Here is a 20017-nt window from a genome sequence, read left to right on the forward strand (position 1 = left end):
AGTGGGATTTGTTTAGTGTTTTCTGATTTTTATTTTTCCCCCCAGCGTGTATCAACATTGTAATGTAAAAACTAGGTGTCTTTTTTCCAGAGATTTGATTTTATATGCTTGTTGTTGTCATACTGTAATTCTTGACTCTAAAGGAAAGGGCTCCAATTAGGCTGTGATGTTTCTGTTCTACTTAATATTACTTTAATGCCATGACTTAGTTCTGTAAATAAGATTTAGAGCCCAATGGGAGTTTTGGATTTTTTTTTTTAATTTGACTAAATGAAGAAACTGATCTTTCTCTTCTGCTTTTATTTTTTCATCAGTATAATCACTGATTAAAACTAGTTACCACAGACCCTTGTAGGATTGTTCCCTATGATGCCAAGTTCATATAAAATTGATAATACGGTAAATACTAAGTACAGTACAAGACAAATTGCTCCCAATTTTTTATCTATTTTCCAGCCATTCAGGTGAATTGCCAGAAAAATAAAAACAACTGAACAGATGAGAGAAATGGCTGTGTATGTCAAACCACTGCTGTTCACTTCTATGGGTCCTGATGTATTTATGAAGGCAGTTTTTATAAACCAGGGTATTCCCAAACAGAGCATATCAAATACGTTGGATCCTACAATGTTAGACATAGCCATATCTCCATTTCCTGTAAAACAAGAAATACAAATAAGCCCACATAGTTGTGCAGTATGAAATTGCCAAACTGTTTTGGAGGAACAGAGTATCGGTCCTCAACCTCAAAGGGTAAAACACCCTTTTCAGCCTTTTTGTTCTAAGAACTATAGATATGATTCCACAGACCATAGTTTTGGGTACCGCAAACATAAAAATGTCTCCCTATATCACCAGCATCTGCAAAGTTGCACTTAATATAAGCTAGACAGGTTATTCTAATATCCACAGTTATGTTTAAAATACCAAGACCTATGGTTGTGTTTTGCAGTAAAAATGTTAACGTGCTTAACAGCAAATCAAACCAATCTAGAATACTTCTCAGAGAGGTTTTTAAATGTCTGAACCACAGCTTCTTTGGGTAAGCTATCTTATTTATTAGCAGCAAACTAAAATCTAGAATCTGGAGCAAAAATTTTAAAGTCACTCCTTGAATTTCCAAAAACGTTAATTTTTTTTCCATAGTAGCTTTTAAACATATCTATTGAAATGAGCCTGAATACCAAAAGCTTTACCTTTTCGAGCCACCAGCACACTTGCAACTGTATCTGGTAAGCTTGTTCCTGCTGCAAGTAATGTGAGACCCATTACTGACTCTGGAATTCCCAGTGTTTCACCTGTAGTTGGTAAATAATGGTAGAAAACAGAAGTATAGTTTTAGCTTGTTTCATCCAAAAAATTTCTTTGGACTTTTCTTGCTGGAGAAAAGATTAGTAATCATACAATAATTCCAAGAGGAATCTGCTCACTAGCTTAATGTGACTAAATATAAAGTGACTGAACCATGAAGTATTTAAAAACAAGAACAAAGGAATGTCATCCTGTTCTTGTTCTTCAGTCAAATAAAAAGGAACTGTGATATAGTAACCATCTTATTTTACAACTTTCTCAGAGAATTGAGAGGAGGGTCTCCACTGTTCAAAATGGTATGAATTATGAATTGCTCTTTCAGACACAGCAGAAGTTTGAATACCTAACATTTTTGGTTTTGAGCATCTCATCATTAGCGCTTGAACATGTTTTGGAGCAATAACTCTTACAATAACACATTCACTCTTTAAAGGGGGAGAAAAAAGCACGTGCGTTTCATAGGGAGGAGGGTCATTAAGATCGTTACTGCAATACTGTCTCAACTACATGACTTACACACTTCGTTCCAATTAGAAAGCTCAAGTTTTTTAGTTCTTTTGCTGAATTTGGAAGAAGCATAATGAAGAATTGTTAAATGATTTAAGTATGAGTAATTCTTTAGAAGAACGATTTTTTTTAGGTAAACACTTTAAGAACAGTTTTAAATGGTTATTAGAACAGCAGCCTACCCCTCACCCCTGTTTTTAGTACCGTATGTGCTGAAAGAGTATTAGTTTCTAACTTAAAATACAGTGATTCAGGTCTTCAAAACTGTTTTAGCTGCCTTTAGTTCTACATACCATTCACAACCATCTACATGCTGAAGTTCTTGATACTTCTTTTCAAACCGTTACATAATCACAGTTTTTCTTAAACTTTTGTTCACTAAACACTTAATTTTTTTGTTGAAATCTGAATTCTTGCTTACAATGTTTTGGCACCAATAAGCACAGTTTTCTTAAAATAAGAGGCGGTATGCTGTAAGCTAGGTCAGCAATGATTGCCTAGTACATACCAGCTTAGTTTAGATCAGCCCAGTAAATTTATGTTTGAAACTCCCTTTCTGTTCAAAGGGACTAATGTGATCCTGTTGTAAACTTTGTACTGGTATTTCTTTTTTCATCACTCCTAATGTAAGAGATTTGTAGGATGGAGGGACCAACACGATCAGCTTTTGTAAACTAATCTAAGCAAATGAAGGTGAAATATGAATGAAGCAGCTTTACGCACCAACAGTAGTTTCTAGCCCTCTGAAGGTTATGATAGAATCTAAACTCAGGTGAATCTATTTTTTTTAAGATAGATTAATCTTCTAGTTAAAATGTAGGGTTGTTTTTTTTTTTCTTTTTCTGGCAATTGACCATAAAGAGAGAATGGCCTTATTTTTCTAGCCTTTGTTTCATTTTGTGTATCAGTAGCAATATCTTGCTATAGTAATGAAAATTTCTTTGCTAGTAACAAAAAGGTGTACTAAATTAGGTTTGTTCTTGACCATCAAAATGTAGTCCCCTGCTATGAAACACATTCTCATAGGCCATTTATGCAATGATAGAATATTTTTGAGTCACCTTTCATGAAAGAACCTAGACTTGAATATATATATATATACATGTGTAATTTTTAGAGTTTTAATGTGTAAATAGAACATATTTGACCTAGAAGTAGTGGGACAAAGACCCCAAAGCTGCTTGTGATGACTCCTCAACGTGGACTAACGCTATTTGAAACTCCAGTGTACCTGCTTTCATATGAATTAGTGTTTTGTCTAGAAGAATGGCAATAACTTTCATTTGGATCCTGTTTCAAAGGCTTCTAGCATTCAGACAGTAAACCCTTGCTTTTTAGATACAAGTGGAAAAAATTTTGACAAAGGAGTGAACCTGCTGGGTGTTATATCCAGAAATCTATTAGTAATTTCTCACAGGTCTACCTTTGTGTAGGTCTGTGTCTGCAGTCAACATTTATTGAATTTAATTTGAAGACAATTTAGGATGCTGAACTAGCAGAATACTGAGGTAGGATTGGTGAGCTATAATGTGGAAATGGCAAGCTTTGTGCAATTTCTTTCCTGTTTAGTGGTTTCTTTTCTGCTTGTTCTTAAAATTAAAGACTTTTTTTCTTAAGCTGACTGGAGAAACAGTGAAATGAGGAAACTTTTAATACTTTAAGATATTTTTTAAAAAGTTGTTTTTACACTCTTTCACACCCTTTCCCTCACTTAAAAGCAGTGCTTTTACTGTTTGACTTTATGATGCGGATTTTTAAGAGATACACACATACCTGCACACCCAAGAATATTTAATGAATATACAACACTATATTTAAAATAATACAAAAACGTGGGCATCTTTTTTGGCAGTTCATTTAATGCCAAGTCTCTTATTATAGTGTTCAAGAAAACTATAGGTATAGAAATAATGGATATTTTTACAAACACCTGAACCTTTAATTCCAGTCTTAGTGGCTTCCATGTGTGTCAGACTTTAGCTTGATGAATGTATTGCTGTGTACCTAATTGTTTCACTTCATGAAGCAGTTTAATGAAACTGTCCTGTTAAATATAGGCTGTTTTTTGTAGCTTTGTAAACAAATTCTCTTTCATGTGATAAGCAGTCTGAAGCAGCTAAATTCTAAAGTAGTTTTCATTAGATGGAAGGAGGCAAATGAAGCAGTCAAACAAGGGTTTTTTGTTTGTTTGTTCTAAGCAAAATATGTGTTGCTAAACTGTTAATTGTAAAAAAGAAAACTTCACAGAGAAAAAAGTGGTTTTTTTTTCAGTGGTTCTTCATTGGCTGCTTCTGTAAAGCAGCAGTAGTTAAGGTACCTACCTGCTATCGTTATCATCCATACAAGAACGTAAGTTATTGCAGAAATCCATGCTGCTGACATTAAAAATGTCACCATGAACCAGTTCCTCCAAAACCGTTTTCTGCAATCTGGTGTAGTCAAATAGAGTAGTGTAATAATAGGAAGAGATAACACCCACAAAATTCTCTTCATATCTGCTTCAGGCATGGTGAAGACACTTGGATGATCTGTTGAGGAAGTAACTATTTTAAACTGTAGCATTATGTTTGAATCCTTAGTATACAGTCATACTATTTGCTTCTACTTTTGAGAATACTGGAAAAAGGTTAAAAAAAATAATTCTTTGTGACGTTGTAACTGTTGTCTTATTAGTACCTATAACACACTTGACTAAACTCTGAAATCAAATGTTCTTTATTACCATGTCACCAGGAGAGAACCAAGGTGGATGAAAAAATTATTTTTCCTATAAGGTTTATGTAAAATGTTTGCCAAGATTTAGTACCAGCTGCTGATTTGCTGAAGTGAAGAGGAAAAGTGATCTGTGGCCCCATCAGAGCTATCGCTTTACTTCTGCTATAATGCATATTTTGGATAACAAACTGGCCATTTGTCGTAAGAATACAATATAAGTACAGAAGCAGCATGCGTTTCAGCTGATACTGCGTTTTACAGGCTGAGTTGCTGGGAAGTTTCAAATGTGCACAGCAACAACTGATGTTCTATTACTGACACAAATAAGCGACTCCCCTAGCATTCCTCTAGTAACTACTATAAATATCACAACAATAATTTTACTTAATGTTATATTCCAGGGAAGAATAATGATTTACTTAAGTACTACGCTAGAGTTCTTTTGTGAACAAAATCTGAATAATATCTCAAACCATACTCTTTATTAGAACTGATGCAAACAGGCATGTAGTGTTTAAATTTAATAATACTTCTACCTTCAGAGATTTCATCAAGCCCATGCAAGCTTGTTGAAAGTTGAGAATAGTCCATCTCATCTTGAAAAATACCACTATCTGTTCTTGACTGCTGACGAATTAGAGGTCCACTCTCTTCCCTCCATCCAGCCAATGGCTGCTGCTCAGCATTCTCTTCCATAGCTTTTGTAAAACACGAACAGCAGGGACTGAACCTTTTCATGAGGCATTGGTTGATTTTAATGTCAAAACACAGTACCAGAATATAACACCCATATATTAATAATAAGGAAGCACTTTCATACCTAGAATGAAAAAAAAAAAAAAAAGAAAAAAAAAGATTTTACGTAACTTGTAATATATATATTAATATATAAAAATAAACTCATTAAAATGGCTGGCGTAAGAAGAGAAAAAACTTGCATGAATTGTGAAAGGCAAAAACAAAAGCATCTATTTGCACTTGTATGGGCAGTGTCATGGAAGTTAGTAAGTGTCTCCATGTCTTTCAGTAGTTTGATTCATTCCACTCCCCTGCACAATCTTGTCTGTGCATTGTATAGCTGCATGTTTTCCAGGGGAACTTACTGAACAACTGATATTTGCAAAATTGAGTCTTCATATGATGGTTATGGAGAGGTATAGAACGTGCTATTCTGAGTGAGAAACTTCAGGAATATAGTACTGGACCTGACTGTACTGAGACAACAGGAGTTTCAGTGTTGACTGAAGAGTGTTAGTATCAGAAGCTCGTGATCCGCTTCTGAGACATGTTTTCTTAGTGGTAATGCTATTAAAGGAAAGCTTCTAAAAGAAGCAAGCTCTGAAGACTAATTGCTATGGCAAAACAGGTATGATAGAAATCCTGAAGTCTGTACAGAGAAACCTATGCAGATCACACTTTATAAATATGCAGGGTTGGAATGTTTAGGTAATAATCTTTACAAGCATTGTGACTTTCTACATTTTTAAAGCCAACAGGATGTTTGTTTCTGTTAGTGAATGGCAGTTCAGGCTACTTGAAGTTTTTTGTTTTGTTTTAACACTGTTTCACTAGTCTCCAGTCAACATGAACTCAACACTACTCATGCTCTTACCAGTAAATTCTGCTGTCAGATATCATCGCAAGGACCGCCGCTACACTAATTGTATATGCCAGGCAGTCTCTAAACAGCGGCCAACAGGATAGCCTCGAAACCTGCAGATCACAGATTCATTCACATTTTTTTTTAAAATTTGTCTGTAATACCTTCCCTAAGTGCTGTAAATGCTGCATCAATATGTTGTTTCTATATTATGTACAAATTTAAGATTCTTAGGAATGACTTAAGTATGATATTTAACAAGTTAGTGTTTTTAAAAACTTTCATAGCAACTTATCTTAAAACAGATTACATGCTGGTTTTGCTACTAAATAATAAACTTGACAGTTGTCATAGTAAGTCTCTCTTGACTTTTGTTGGCAAAACAGAAAGGATAACCATTTGGTGCTTAGGTATGGAACTATCAAAGTTGATACATACCACGCTAGAAAGCAGCCCACAAGCTGCACAAATCCCAAGAAGATTATAGATTGCTGATCCGAGGATGGTGCTAATGCCAATATCTCCCTTTGTCACGAAGACTCCTGCAAGCAAAATGACTCGGGTATGTTCCAGTTCGGCAGGCAAGGTAAAGAATTCTGGATTCTGAGGAGTCAAAGCATGTGTCTCTTACCTAGAAAAGCAGTGACAAGCTCTGGAGCTGAGCTTCCAGCAGCCATAAAAGTTGCTCCAGCAACATCCTGAGAGAGGCCAAGGCCTGAGGATAGAGTAAAAGTATTGCTTTAAACATAAAATTAAAAAACTTCAGTAGTCTGTACCTATTACATGCATTAGTATATGATGTTAAAAGCTACTGCAGTTCAATGGAATGAACTTTGCTTGCTTTCATACAGCTAATGCATTAATTTGAAATGACCAAAATGTATTGAAAGGGTAGCCTCATTTATTGGGCTAACTTATTCCCAGCTTTATTACAGAAAATAGTTTAAATACTAGAAGAGGAGCACTGATAGTACAAGACATTTTGGCATGATCTTAAAATGTAAACTAGGCATACTTATGTAGGATCTGAGTGTATCATAAGGATAACAATTGCAGGGAGATTCCTTGGACTACAGTGTGATAAGGCTACATGATTCAAGTCAAGTCTATTTCAAGGGAAATCTGTGCTCCTGTGTCTTAACATACCAGAAATATTAGGTAAATTCAAACCAATGCTTGGATGAGCCTGTCTTGCTTGAATGCAGTAAGATTTTTGTTCTGGTAAGTTGTCTGTTTCAGAAATTTAACTCGCGTTTTTGATCAAGGTGTGCGCGCTAAGAATAGGCAAGTGTGGCTAACTATGGAATGACAATCTAACATTTATTGTCAGTAAACAAACAAACAAACAAACAAACTAGCTCTGTAGCAGTGCTTAAGCTTACATTTCCTGTAAGTGGTCCGATCTGGAGAATGCTTTCCAGTTCAGGGATGAGTTTCCCTAGCTTTTTTGTTTGTTTGTTTTTTAATTCTTTGCAATGAAAAGCTGAACTCTCAGCCAAGACCATCTTTTTAATTCTGTGGTCTGCTGAACCCAGGGAAATTACCACAGGTTAATGAGATTTCACAGAACTGCTGTAATTATATTCCTTTCCTTTTTGTGTCATCCCTTTTATATGTAAGCAGTTGCTCATACTGGTACTTGTTCAGTACTTTGAAAAAAATACCAAAACTTCAGCAAGGACATCAATTCCCATGATTTAATATAGGAGAGGTTTGGGATTTTTTCCTTCCCAACACCCCACCCCCCCCTTTTCCCCCTCTTGCCTTTACTGGTAACATGGATTTACAGCTACTCACCTAAAGTTGTATTATATTGTCAGTTTCCTGAGGAAATTTTAAGATTTTCTTCCAGGTATAAGGAAAGCACATTTTAAATAAATGCTTAAGAGGAGTGTAATCAGAGTTTATTTTTCAGTACAGCGTTGATATATTGCATCGAATTAAATGTGTTATTGATAAAGTCTAACTGTGCAAGGAGACTCAGAACTTTAGTCTGGTCTCCAGAGCACTCCAACTTTGGCACTTTTCAAAGAGAATGATCTACATGAACTTAATTTTAGAGGAGAAAGGAAGGATGTTCACTTACATTCACTAATGATCTCTAGGGAAGGCAGGAAGTAATCATCGCACACAATGGACACGGCCAAAAACATGTAAAGTATAATTATGAAATAGATAACGATTCCTCCATCCTTTCTCTCCTGTGGTGTAAAAAACCCCTCAGGAAACTCCGATGAAGAGGAGAGGACACAGTTCGTCCTGTTTTCTGAAAAGTGAGTACAAGGGTGTTACGCATCCCCACGCCGCGTAGTTCTCAGGCAGCAGAGCGGCGTGTGCTCCACACGCGGGCTTGCCTTCGGTGGGGCTCTTTCTCTCAAAAGGGGTTTATCTGCCTCGTAGGCTCCAGGGCAGCCTCAGGAGAACCGCTGGAGTCGCCGCGGTGCGAGCGGGCTCACACCGGCGGCAACGACCGCGGGCAGAGCCCCTGAGGGGGCACCCCCCAAGGGCTCAGCTCCCGGCTCCTACCTGCGTCCGCGGCCGGGCGCTGGGCCCGCGCTCCCCGCGGCGGCGGCTGCCAGGCCGCCAGCAGCAGCAGCAGCGGCAGCAGCAGCAGTGTCCGCGCCACCCGCCGCCTCCATCGCCCCTCGGCGCCCGCTCGCATTTCGGCGGTGCTGGAGCGGCTCTGAGCGCCGGGAGGAGGGAGGCGGCCGGGGTTGGGGCCCCGGACGGTCATGTGAGGGCCGGGGCCGGTCCTCCCCCCGCGCCTCGTGGGGTCCCGGCCCCGGGCTCCCTCAGGGTGCTGCCGCCCCGCCCGAGCCGCGTCCGGCTCCTCAGGGCAGCCGCGAACCGGTCACCGGCCCCCCCACTCCGAGTGCCTCGCCTGGGGGCTTCACCTTAGGAGCCGATGGGTACCACTGTCAGGCTGTCACCGCCTCTCTCTCCACATCCTCCTCTCCATTTGAGGAGATGGAAGGTTAATTCAGCCTGTTCTGACAGAAGCTGTATTTTTTTTGTGCCAATTTCTCTTTGTTCCCACCGATTCCACCAAAATTCCTGTCAGGCTGTGCGAGTACCGGCCTTGTCCCCCCTTGGGCGGAAGAGATGTTCGTGCTATTTAGGTAAACTATTCAGCAAGGCCGAGACCGACCACACAATCCTTCCCTTCAGAGCTGGTTAACTAAAATTCTTTGTCTGGTGACCTTTTCACAATGAAGTCATGTGTATAATTGAGGATTAAATGGTAAAATACAGTCTTTTAGCAACATGGCTTTGTAGAACTGTTCCCCCCGCTCCCCCTAGCCACTGGTTACTCAGAAAGGAAAAGAGTTAGTTTTCCACTAAATCTCTTACAGACGTGTCTCCACAAACGTTTTCAATCCCATTATGCAAAATGACATTTTGAGGTGCCCGTGTTGCTATTAATCATTTATTAGGTGCAGGGCTAATGCTTACAGTTGTGAAAAACAAGGGCAAACTTGAAAACGGTGTTTTGCTTCATTGCATCTAATCCTTCCAAAATCTTGTTCCCTACATCCCTGTTGCTCGGCTAACACATGATCAGCCTCTCTCTAGTATACAGAAGATGAGATAAGGTGATAAAATGGTTATTTTTCTTCTGCAGTAAAATGGAACGAGTAAACAATCCTGAAGCCACCATTAGAACATGAACACTCGCAATTGCTGTTGCCCGTTTCAGAACCTTCTGTGGCCTAAATTTTATTTATTTATTTTGCTTACCACAGTAAGAATGATTTTAACGGTCAACATTTTTAGAGGTGACAAGTACCTTTCAGAGAATGAGTTATCCATGCTTTCTGAAACATATACCAAAGTAGAGTTATGGCAGCTGCTGCTCCTGCTTTACAGGAGGAAATAAATCGTTTTGGTTTTGAAAGATTTAAGGATAGGATTTTCTTCCAAATCTCACTTTCCACCGTAATAAAACAGTACAAATTTTCTTGTCTAAATTACCAGTGTCCATTTCCCTAGATAGGTCAACAGAAAGGGTTTCGTTATCAAGGTAAGCAGCTTCCTTGGCATTACCTGGCTCCTTCCCTTCGAGCTTATCACTTACTTACTCTTAGAACCTCAGCAAAGTTTTCTAATATCTGCTGTTTCACTTCAATTTAGATAATTTTTCGATGATGCACTCTTTTTTTTACTGCTTTAAATTGCTCATGGACCTGCCATTCTGATTGGAGTGACTTCTCTGGTACAGCATAGTGCTTGCTGTGTAATTAGGAAAGCTTAGTCATGTGATTGCAGGATTTGGAGGTTTTACTATGGTCTGGTTTTGCTATGCATTCAAGCTCTAATTCCTTTCTGCAGGCACCCCCTCTCCTTGCATAGCTGAAGCAAACAAGAGCTTTGATTTTGAAGACTGAAGCCTACTTATTTTGCCAAGAAGTTGTGAGCGAGGTTGCTGTGCTCACACCCTCCTTGCAAAGCACACCCCTGGAGAAAGCAACAAATAGAGGGAAAAAAAAAAAAAAACAACAAAGTCTTTCAGCATGACGAACCATGTGCTACATATCTGCGTGCTTAACCCAGTGCAAAAATACGCACAGCCAGACTGTGTTTTGGCCTCAGCATGGCTGGCTGCCTGGTCTGGGCTATTTCAGTCTGAGAGCCTTCTGCAAAGCTGAGGTGAGTCAACTAACAGTTCAGATTTATGTGTGCTGCTGCATTTTTGGCTGCTGTTAAGATAAAGCCCAAGCCCTTAGTAGTAAAAAATAATATGTAAATAAATTTTTCAGAGCTTCTGAAGGAGAGAGAAGGGCAGAGGTTTGCTATTCAGGTTTCTAACACTAACGACCTGCCACTTAATGGGCTATGCCAGAGTCTCCCATGGCTGCCCAAGCACAAAGCTCTTAGAGGGTGAGGTAGCCCTAAACTACAGCAGCCATAGTTCCTTTCCTGTTGTCCATATTCTGATGTAAACTAACTGTTATAAATCTGAATGCCCCCCGTTCAAAGGAGGACTGTTTTATTTTGCTACGACTTAAAGCAAAAGGAGGTTGGGCTGTCTAGAGATCTGACTCCATCTGTGAGCTATTTAGAGTCTGATGGACAGGCTGATGGGCCAGATGGGAGAAAATGTACATTGGGATCAGCTGGTCTGTCTCTGCAGGTGCTCAGCAGGTGCTCTTCTTCCACAGGTGAGGTAGAACTTTAGCATTTCTGTATACCTGTACAGCAAATTTTGAATTTCTCTGGCTTCCTTTATTATATGTGCACTTGCATTTTTTTTTCTTCTAACTAAAGCTGTGAGCTACTATTTCAGTCCTACGTTGATATCTGTATAAAATTAGCCCGATCTGGGGTTGAATGAGTGCACTCGGGCAGCCCTAGAGCTCATAGGAGTGCAGCTTGCTGGTAGCTGTACCCTAGTGGTATAGTTTCTGTGCCAGTATGTGATCCTTGATAGAGCTGCGTGTTTTTCATGGGATGCTCTGTGTAAGTATACACCAGTAATGCTCCTGATGGTAAGGCCTAATGTGCTGGGGAGCAAATTAAGTGAAGATGTTTTCATCCTCAAGAAAATCCGCAACATTTTTTGGTAAACCGGTATTATCTTTATTTGGCAGAACAGAAGTGGAGGATGAAGAGGTAACTGACTGCCTGGACAACTACTGCGACTGGAGGCTGTGCTAGAGCTGTTCAGAAGGTTGGTTTCCACAGTCCTGTTCTTTTGATCGTGCTGCTCGTATGGCTCTTTGGAAGCTAGAGTAGCTATCTGTGTAAAATGGTGGTCTCTAAAAGAGCTGGTAAAATAAACTCCCCTAACCTGGGATGTTCAGATATCACCCTAAGGTGATGAGATAGATATGTTACTGTTGCAGAGTTAAAATAAGTTTCTTCAGTATAACTCCATTATTTTTCATTTAAAAGATAAATACACTGTCATTGTCAGACCAGATATTCCCCTTTGTCAGCATTTCATGGCTCACTTCCTAGATCTAGATAGATTGATGATAGCCATTTAATATTCTTTTCTCCACAAGCAGTGATTTGAGAGTTGCCAACTCTCATGATGGCTGCTGTTTTTCTTAAAGCATCAGCTTCCTGATGTATGTTAGCTGCACCAGAATCCTATCTTGTTTTCCTTTTCTCTCAAATACATATTTGCAGAGAAAGCTTGAAAACGTGAATCTCAACTTCCAATGCTATAAGACAAATAAACACATGGCAAAGTATTATTTTCAAGCTAATCTCATGACTTGAGGAAGGGTTGGTGGGTTAATTCATGGTTTTAGGCCAGCGAAAAGGGGAAGGATTTTGATTTCTGGCCCTCAGCTCCCTGAAGTACATGAAGAGTGAAATGTTCTGCTGTGAATACTTCTGAAAATCCCTGGAAGATACAACTCAGTTGCAGCCTTTTGTGACAAACAGGAAAAGTGATTGAGCTTTGAAGGAATAGTGTGTGTTAGCCAACACAAGCTGGTGTGAGTCAAATTTCTTCTAGAGCCCTTGGCCTTCGTGTTCTGGCCTTGCGCATGTGGTGAATATTTCTTTATTCACTCTAAGCTGCGAAGTTGTGAACAGTGTATGCTTTTTGGTGGTTCGTAGTTAGACTTCAGTGTTGATATGTTTGTGAGCTGAATGTGGGAAGCTTCCAGCTTTTCTGTTGTGCTGTTTGGCTGCTTCCAGCTATATTGCGGTCTCTGAGTGAGTGACGAGGTTATTTTAGACAGACCGTGAAAAGCATTTGGGCTACAGAGTCAAGGGGAGGTAGGTGTGGGTGGGGAGTCATCTGAAGCTGCTGTCTTCTGTGGGGGTTACAGCTGCGGAATATTTTTTGTGTTAGCTGTGAAATAAAGTCATTCCTGGTGGTCGTGTGGGTCTCATTTGCTTTGGAGCTTTGCTTGTATTCCTAGCCTGGCAAAGGCATAGCTTGACTTAGGCTACCCACAATGTCAAAAAAGATGGAAATTCCTTGGTGATAATTTTGCTTCCTTGTCCTCAGATGAATACCTGATGAAAGGAGAGTGTAATATTGTCAGCTGAAGAAGATTGAATCTGTTCATTTTGGTGCCTGGGGGTTTCTCTTTTCCCATTGGCTCAACCATATAAAATTGTGCCTCCCATCTTTGGGCCCAAAGACTTACTTGTCTCACTTAATCTGCTGTCTCTTTGGCTACAGTGAAATTATAGTCCACTTCTCACGGTCTTAGCTTGCTCACTGGATGATTTGATCATCTGTTCAGGACATCAAAGGAATCTGTCAAACTGAAAATGAAACTTTCCAGATTATTATTATTATTATTAAGATTTAAGTCAGAAAGGTCTTCTCCAGTAGTATTTGAACTCTCCTCTATGCGTTAACTGTTTTCTTTTGGTTAAAAGTTCTCATTAAGACAATTGGAATGTATCATAAATGCCAGTGCTTTTGGTATCACAGAAACGGACGTCTCATGCTGGTTGGCTACCTAGACTGATCACTTCAGCAACCCTTATCTCAAAGGCTAGGATAAGTCTATTTGTACTGCAGTCCACTTTTAGAAGCAAAACAGCTACCAGAGCAGGGCTGTTACTAGCCAGTAATTAGTCTTATCAAATGCTGTAGAGAAGCTTCTTTGTATAAATTCTTGTTTGATATTGATATACCCAGTCTTTAGAACATCTTAAGGCTGTGCAACTCAGAAGGCTGCATATAGCCTAAAAAGGATGGAGAATCGGGGGTGCTCTGCAAATACATCAGGCATGCTGGCGGCATGTGAACAAAGAGCTTGCCTGCAGGGTGGCCAAAAAAAAAAAAAAGAGCAAAATGTTGAGATTTATGAGGGGAGACATATGGATAACTGTAACTTCGCACCATGACCACTTGAGGCTGCTCTGTTCCATCCCTACCATTCCATCAGTTTGTGAATAGACCAAAGATGTGCCCTCCTTTTCTATTCTAGTGCAGGGTTGTATCAGTGGGGCACGTAAATTCATCACAAAACATCTGTGAGAGTTAAATACTGTATTCAAGTATTTCTTTGACACAAGCTTTTTTTTTTTTTTGTCTTTTTTTTTTTTTTCTTCCCTGAAATATAGGGAAGGCAAGGTCTTTTTTCTCTGGACAAAGGAGAACTAAAAACATAAAATGGTTCCTTGCTTGCAATTTCTAAACTCTTCTTCTCCCGCCAGTTTTATACACCATGGAGTTCTGGTCCCTCTCAGGTTGACTTTTGCTTCCCCTTTTGTGTTGTTGTTGCTGCCCTTTCTGCTGACACAGGCACTTTAAAGAAAACCTTGTGCTAGTACTTACTCTGGAGTATATGCTTCCCCTCTCATTTAAGACTGGTTTCTATGGCTTTTTTACTTTGGCTCTACACTCTGGCTGTCTTGAGGCTTGGCTTCATCCACTGCCTGCCATCATTTTGGTGTACTTCTCTTGTACTGTTTTGGAGATTGAGCTGTGTGATGAAGCCTTTGTGTCGCAGCCTCTCCGGTTTTAGTGAGTCTCCTGGGTTTATTCAAGTTTTGTTGTTATTTTTTTCATTGCATTGCTAATGAAACTGTTGCTTCTCTGGCAACTTTCAGCTGACCTTGAGTTAGTAAGCACTTAGGAATTTACGTTCTACATAAATAAAAATGGAAATTATTATTCTTATGATTATAATATTATTCTTATGGTTATTGCCTGCAAGTTCTGTAACCTCAGTGATATCTCAGGAGATGAAACATACTCTCAGTACATAAACATTTGTATACAAACAACATCAAATCATGTTTTCTCTAATGTGATTGCTTCTTTTCATGTATTCCTATAACTAAACAAGCATTAGAAAAATAATTATTATTGACATACCAGAGAAGCGACACATTTAATTCTGTCTTACAGGCTACCAAGTTGTTTCACCAGATAACATCAGCAAGTACTAGCATTATTTACAATGTAATAGGTGTTGATTTGAGGATGTTTTTGTGTTTCAGAAATTGATGTGTAAAAGAGTGTGTTGTAAAAAAAATTAAAAAAACCCTGCTTGTTTATTTTGGGTTATGTTGCTGTGCATCAGTCTAGAGGAGAGTCCTTTGTGTTTTAAAGTACCTTTGGTTTTTGGTGCAATATCTGTGATGCTAACCTTTTGTTACTTTAACTGTGTGTGTTGTGATATGCTCCTTGAAATTCACTTTTCCTCCCATCACCCCTGTGCAGCCTCAGGGGTGAAGCTAGGGGGATGGGGGGAAGCAGTTTGCTTGCTTGCTCCATGGGTGTGCTTTTACCTCAAGTGAAAAAGGGGGGAGCAGAGAACACCCCCCAGGGAGCTGGAGGAGGGGCCTCTGTGGCAGCCTGGCTAGACAGTGAAGCATAAGACTGTTGCCTCTTCTGCAATGAAGAGGGAGGGCAACAAATTGAAGAGCAGATAATTCTGGTAAAATATATCTAAGTGGCAGTATGCCAAAAAGATGATCTGGATAGGTAGCTCTGTGAACCTGGAATTTACAAAAACTGGCTGAAATTCAGCTGGAACTCCTTGACAAATTGGTTCTCCTAGTTTACACTTTGGGTAGAGCTCATGTAAATTATATCCAGACTAATACACAAGTTATGTGTGCAGACGCCTGTCTTTCCTCTGGAAACACTGTAAGCTCTACATGAGATGAAGGAACAAAATCAATTCTGTGCTTCTGTCAAGGAGATGACAGAACTATTACTGTTCAAACTGAGCAGCGCAGACAACTGAAGCATAAAATTCTTGCAAACTCTGAGAATGTCTCTTTAGAGAGCTTTGGTGCAGTCCCCCCACTGCTTTCTCGTGAGAGATCTCATCAACATAAATGCAGTTTTGTATTTTTGTATGAGGACTTAGTTCCTTCCAAGCTCACATAAACTGATGGTGAGTCACTACTGATTATCCCTTCACAATGCTAACTTTAAAAAGCTCCACTGTGAAATGAAGGCTGTTTAAAACTTTACATATTTTCTGGGAATTCTGTCATTGCTATACATGCAGACACACAGCATTTTTAATTTTCTTAGACAAATTATGAGTTTTTATTATACCTTAAATAATAAGTATATTGATAGCTTAATTTCTAACATAAAATATATAGATATACTGTATCTTTCACAAGAAGCATATCGTAGCTAGAGGGACAGATGTGATAGGGCTGAAACTTTTTCCCTCAGCATAGAACAATTGTTATATCTTCATGGTGCTACATCCTGTTCCTTATATTCTCAGATATTCTGAATTCCGTATGATTTAAGAGTTTTCTCATCCGTTTTAAATGCTGCTAGCTTATGTGTTTGTCTCCCCACCACTGGAAGCATCATTTCTTTGTGGTCAGTCATCACTGATAAACATAATCAGCAATCACAAAGACGATGTACATAGTATGTGCAAGTTTACATGACTTCTTCCATGCTCTGCTCTCTTTGTAAGTAGAGGACTGAAATGGCAGTCAGGTCTCCAGCTGCTGTCCCGCTCCTGCTTTACAAGAAGGCTCTTTCAGTGCTGACTGGTTTGCTGATATATATTTTTATGAACAATTTTCAGTTTACCTTTTTTCTGAATCAGTTTTAAAGGTTCTGTCAATTGCAAAAGGTTTCTCAGCTAGAGCAAGTCTTCTGTTTCTCGGTGCTAGCAGAGACAAAGCCTTCTGGTGGGGGAAGAAAAAATGACAAATTCTTCCTCCTGTCCCTTCTCTTCCACTGCTGCTTCTGGTTCTGCTTACCACGACAAGCCAAGAAAGGTGATTTGGAGCAAGCACTGAGCTTGCTTTCTTCCGTGGTCCAAGCGCTTGGTAGAGTCAAAGAGCTGGAGAGCAGTTGGTCTTGTGTAGCAGCTGGTGTTGTTTGGTGAGTCTGTATGCAACAGCCTTGTCTCAGAATCCCACATCCCATTAGATATTTCTGCAGACATATTGTTAACATAAGAACAGACTTAGTGGATCATGTCACTGCTCAGTTTAGTCCGGTCCTGTTTCTGGCAATGGTAGTAGTGCTGTTCTAACAGTGTAAGGGGAGGGCAGGCATGTTTGGATACGTTACCAGTCTGCCCTCTTCATCTTCAGCTGCAGCCCAGAATTCGTGTATTCGTGTTTGGCAGGCTTTCTTGGTAGGCTTTTTTCCTTGTGTCAACTTGTGTATTCACTTTTGAACATGTGAAGCAGTTATTGTCTGTAGCACCCTGAGGCAGTGAGTTCCACAGGCTGACTACAAGCAGCATGAAGCAACACCTTTCCTTGTTAGTTTTCAACCTGCTCTCTCATCATCCAAGCAGTTGTCTTCTCTCTCCTTGCATTAGAGTAGACACTGAACAGTTTTTCCTTGCTATCCTTCTCCACAACATGCAGCTTCTGTTTTATTTCCCCCCTCAGCCATCTGTTTTCCAGAGTGTGTGTAACTGTGCTGTGTGCAGAAGTAATTTTGTTCCTTTAGTTATCCTTATTGGCCTTTGTACCTTTTCTATTGCTCCCTTTGTGAAAGGGAGCTTAGAATTGAACATGATATTCAAGATGTAGGTATTCTGTTGAATTACAGAATAGTATAAAGATATCTTCTGTTCTTTTTCTTATAATTCCTAATATTTGTTTGCTTTTTTTCCCTTCCAATGCTACTGGGCATTCAGTTGATGCTTTCACTGAATTACCTTTGTATCTTCAGTATCTCTTCCTTGAGTGAGAATAGGTGGTTCGGAGTATTTTATATTGTAAATATAAAGCTTCGATTTTCCTTTCTTTAGTGTTTTGTTGCTGAATTTCATCTGCCACACTGAGAAATGTGTAGTTAAATGGATGGATTGTTTTCAACATCATTTCCTGCTGAGGAGGAAGCAGCTGTGAACAGCTTCAGCTTTGTGATCTACCTCCACACTTTCCCCAATTATATCACTTCCATTAGCTGGAAATGCGTTTTTATTTGGTAGTGTTTAAGAGCTTGGGCTGCTGGGCTAGGACAGCATATAGCCTCTCATCATGCTTCTCGGGAGTTTATGCCCACTGAAGCCAATACAAAATCTCTGAGAATCGAGGAGAGTATCTTATGTTTTCCTATGGAAAACTGAGACACCAAATGCAGTCCTCTGTTCAGCCTGAGGGAGGAAACAGTGCCTTCTAGAGAAGAGTTGAATGTGTGCATCTGTGCTCCCTTGGATCTTGCCTGACCCTACTTTTGTTGATGAATCAAACGTAGAAGAATTTTTGGTGATATTCATCTGTCCAAGAACTTGTTTTTCAGGCAGTGGAAAATGCTACCTCTTTCTTCTTTACCTTCTATGCCTGTTCTGATTCTGGGGCATGTGGTGCTCACAAACCAAGTGTTTGGTCTGTTTGTTCATTTCCCTTTTTCTCTTGAATTGACCTTTGAGTGTGCCAACTTTGATTCTTCTCAATTTAACAGTTCCTAGTTTTGAAAACCCTTCTAATTCAAGGCGAGGGAGACTTTTCACAGCATGCACTGCACATTCTTCAGTTCCTTCCTGGGGTCTGTATAAAACTGCCTCCTCCTAAACCACTTCTTTGAACTTTTGTTCTGTTTGTATCTCCTGCCTGTCCAGTGAGTTAATGTTCCTGGTAAGAGAGCTTGCACAAATTTCCAACCTTCAAGACAGGACAAATGATTGGAAATATTTTAAAACAGGGCTTTAAAAGCCCTGCTTGGAAATGCTTTGTTTTGGTCTGTTTTCTGATTTGAATATTTCTTTCAATTTTACAGAAACAATAAAGAAAATTGTGCAGATTTAAACAGACTTTTAAAATGCTCAGTTTGGTTGCCCTTGAGTTATTGAATACTGGATCTGCTTAATGGGATATCCTCTGTGCAAGAGTTTGAATATGTTAGGCTCCAATTCTGTTCTATAACTGTAGGCGTTTGACCTTTGGGTATTTGAGGCTATCCTACTTGCTTTCCATCTGCTGCTCTGGAATGGGTCCTGCTATGTCTGCTAGCCTCATGTGAATGTCCTGGGTACTCTGCGGGCCCAGTACCTATCAAGCTAAGTAATGTTTAGATATCTGAGTTGAGCACTTAACCCCTTGTCAGTATTTATATTTATCTTTTAAAAAATAAAGCAATCTACTTCTACTCATCTTCCTTTTCTGAAGAGCCAAACAGCATTACGCATAGGACTTTATTTGCAGCAAAAAACTGTCCCTGTGAACTGCTATCATCTGTTGGAGCCGTGTGCAAATCAGCTTATTGCTGTGAAGTTGTGCCAGCTCTGACCAAACCGCAAAAGAGTTATTAAATATTAGAAAAAGTTTCAGTGAATTCCTGCATCCCTCTTTACCATGCTCCCAGCATCCCCAGTTCTAAATGTTAAGAGGCAGTCACAGGTCAGATCCAGTAGCTCTAAACTTCTTTGTTAGTTCTTTTGTAAAAGATGTGGAGCAGTGAAACTTAAGGAAGAGAAAGGACTGTTGCAAACTTGCACAAACAAATGTTTTGGGTTTGACTTCCAGCATGACTTGGAACATATTTATTTAGTTTTCCTTCCCCTACCATTGTTAAAGAACTGTATTTGGGAATGTTACAACTTTTTCCTGACTTAAATAGAAAATTGCAGTACACCTGTGCCTGTGCTGGAATCTGGGGCCAAGAAGTCTGTGACTCTTGGCTGATTGAAATATAAATTCTGGTGTCTGGAAAATCAAGATCTAAATACAGCCCTAAAGACCTATCAGTGCAGGACTTGTAGTGCTGGAGTGCTGTGGGGGAGGGAGGAAAATATCATTGTTGCTTGAGAGTGATAAAAATGAATGGAAAAAAAATCAAACTGCTTTTATTAAGGTATTTGCTGAAGCTACAGTGAAACAAGAAAGCTTTGTCTGTCAGCCTTCTTGTGCTGGCAGGACAGTAAAGACAGCAAAGTAAATCCATATGCCAGATATTTGGAATGAGCAAGCAGGGGCAAATTAGATGTGGTGGCCACTCACAAACTTGCTATCCTG

At 39.5% G+C, this 20017-nt stretch overlaps 1 protein-coding gene and 1 long non-coding RNA gene across 2 annotated transcripts in view; one reads left to right on the forward strand and one right to left on the reverse strand.

Moving 5' to 3' along the window:
• Positions 1 to 145: 145 nt before the first annotated feature.
• On the reverse strand, positions 146 to 8856 carry SLC24A5 (solute carrier family 24 member 5). The gene is made up of 9 exons (XM_035553899.2): positions 8660 to 8856; positions 8220 to 8399; positions 6765 to 6848; positions 6572 to 6675; positions 6146 to 6246; positions 5070 to 5353; positions 4140 to 4346; positions 1197 to 1298; positions 146 to 655 (listed from the first exon to the last, which is right to left on the reverse strand). The coding sequence occupies exons 1-9, from the start codon at positions 8793 to 8795 to the stop codon at positions 333 to 335; spliced, it is 1521 nt and encodes a 506-aa protein (XP_035409792.1). The 5' UTR covers positions 8796 to 8856; the 3' UTR covers positions 146 to 332.
• Positions 8857 to 10624: 1768 nt separating this feature from the next.
• The window catches only part of LOC118251663 (uncharacterized), a 126100-nt gene continuing 116707 nt past the window's right edge, over positions 10625 to 20017 (forward strand). Inside the window, exons 1-2 of the long non-coding RNA XR_004779897.2 lie at positions 10625 to 10780; positions 11722 to 11801. This is a non-coding gene — a long non-coding RNA (uncharacterized LOC118251663). The remainder of the gene's footprint in view (positions 10781 to 11721; positions 11802 to 20017) is intronic.

This window comes from Cygnus atratus, chromosome 11 (genome assembly GCF_013377495.2).
Source record: "Cygnus atratus isolate AKBS03 ecotype Queensland, Australia chromosome 11, CAtr_DNAZoo_HiC_assembly, whole genome shotgun sequence".
NCBI classification, from domain to species: domain Eukaryota; kingdom Metazoa; phylum Chordata; class Aves; order Anseriformes; family Anatidae; genus Cygnus; species Cygnus atratus.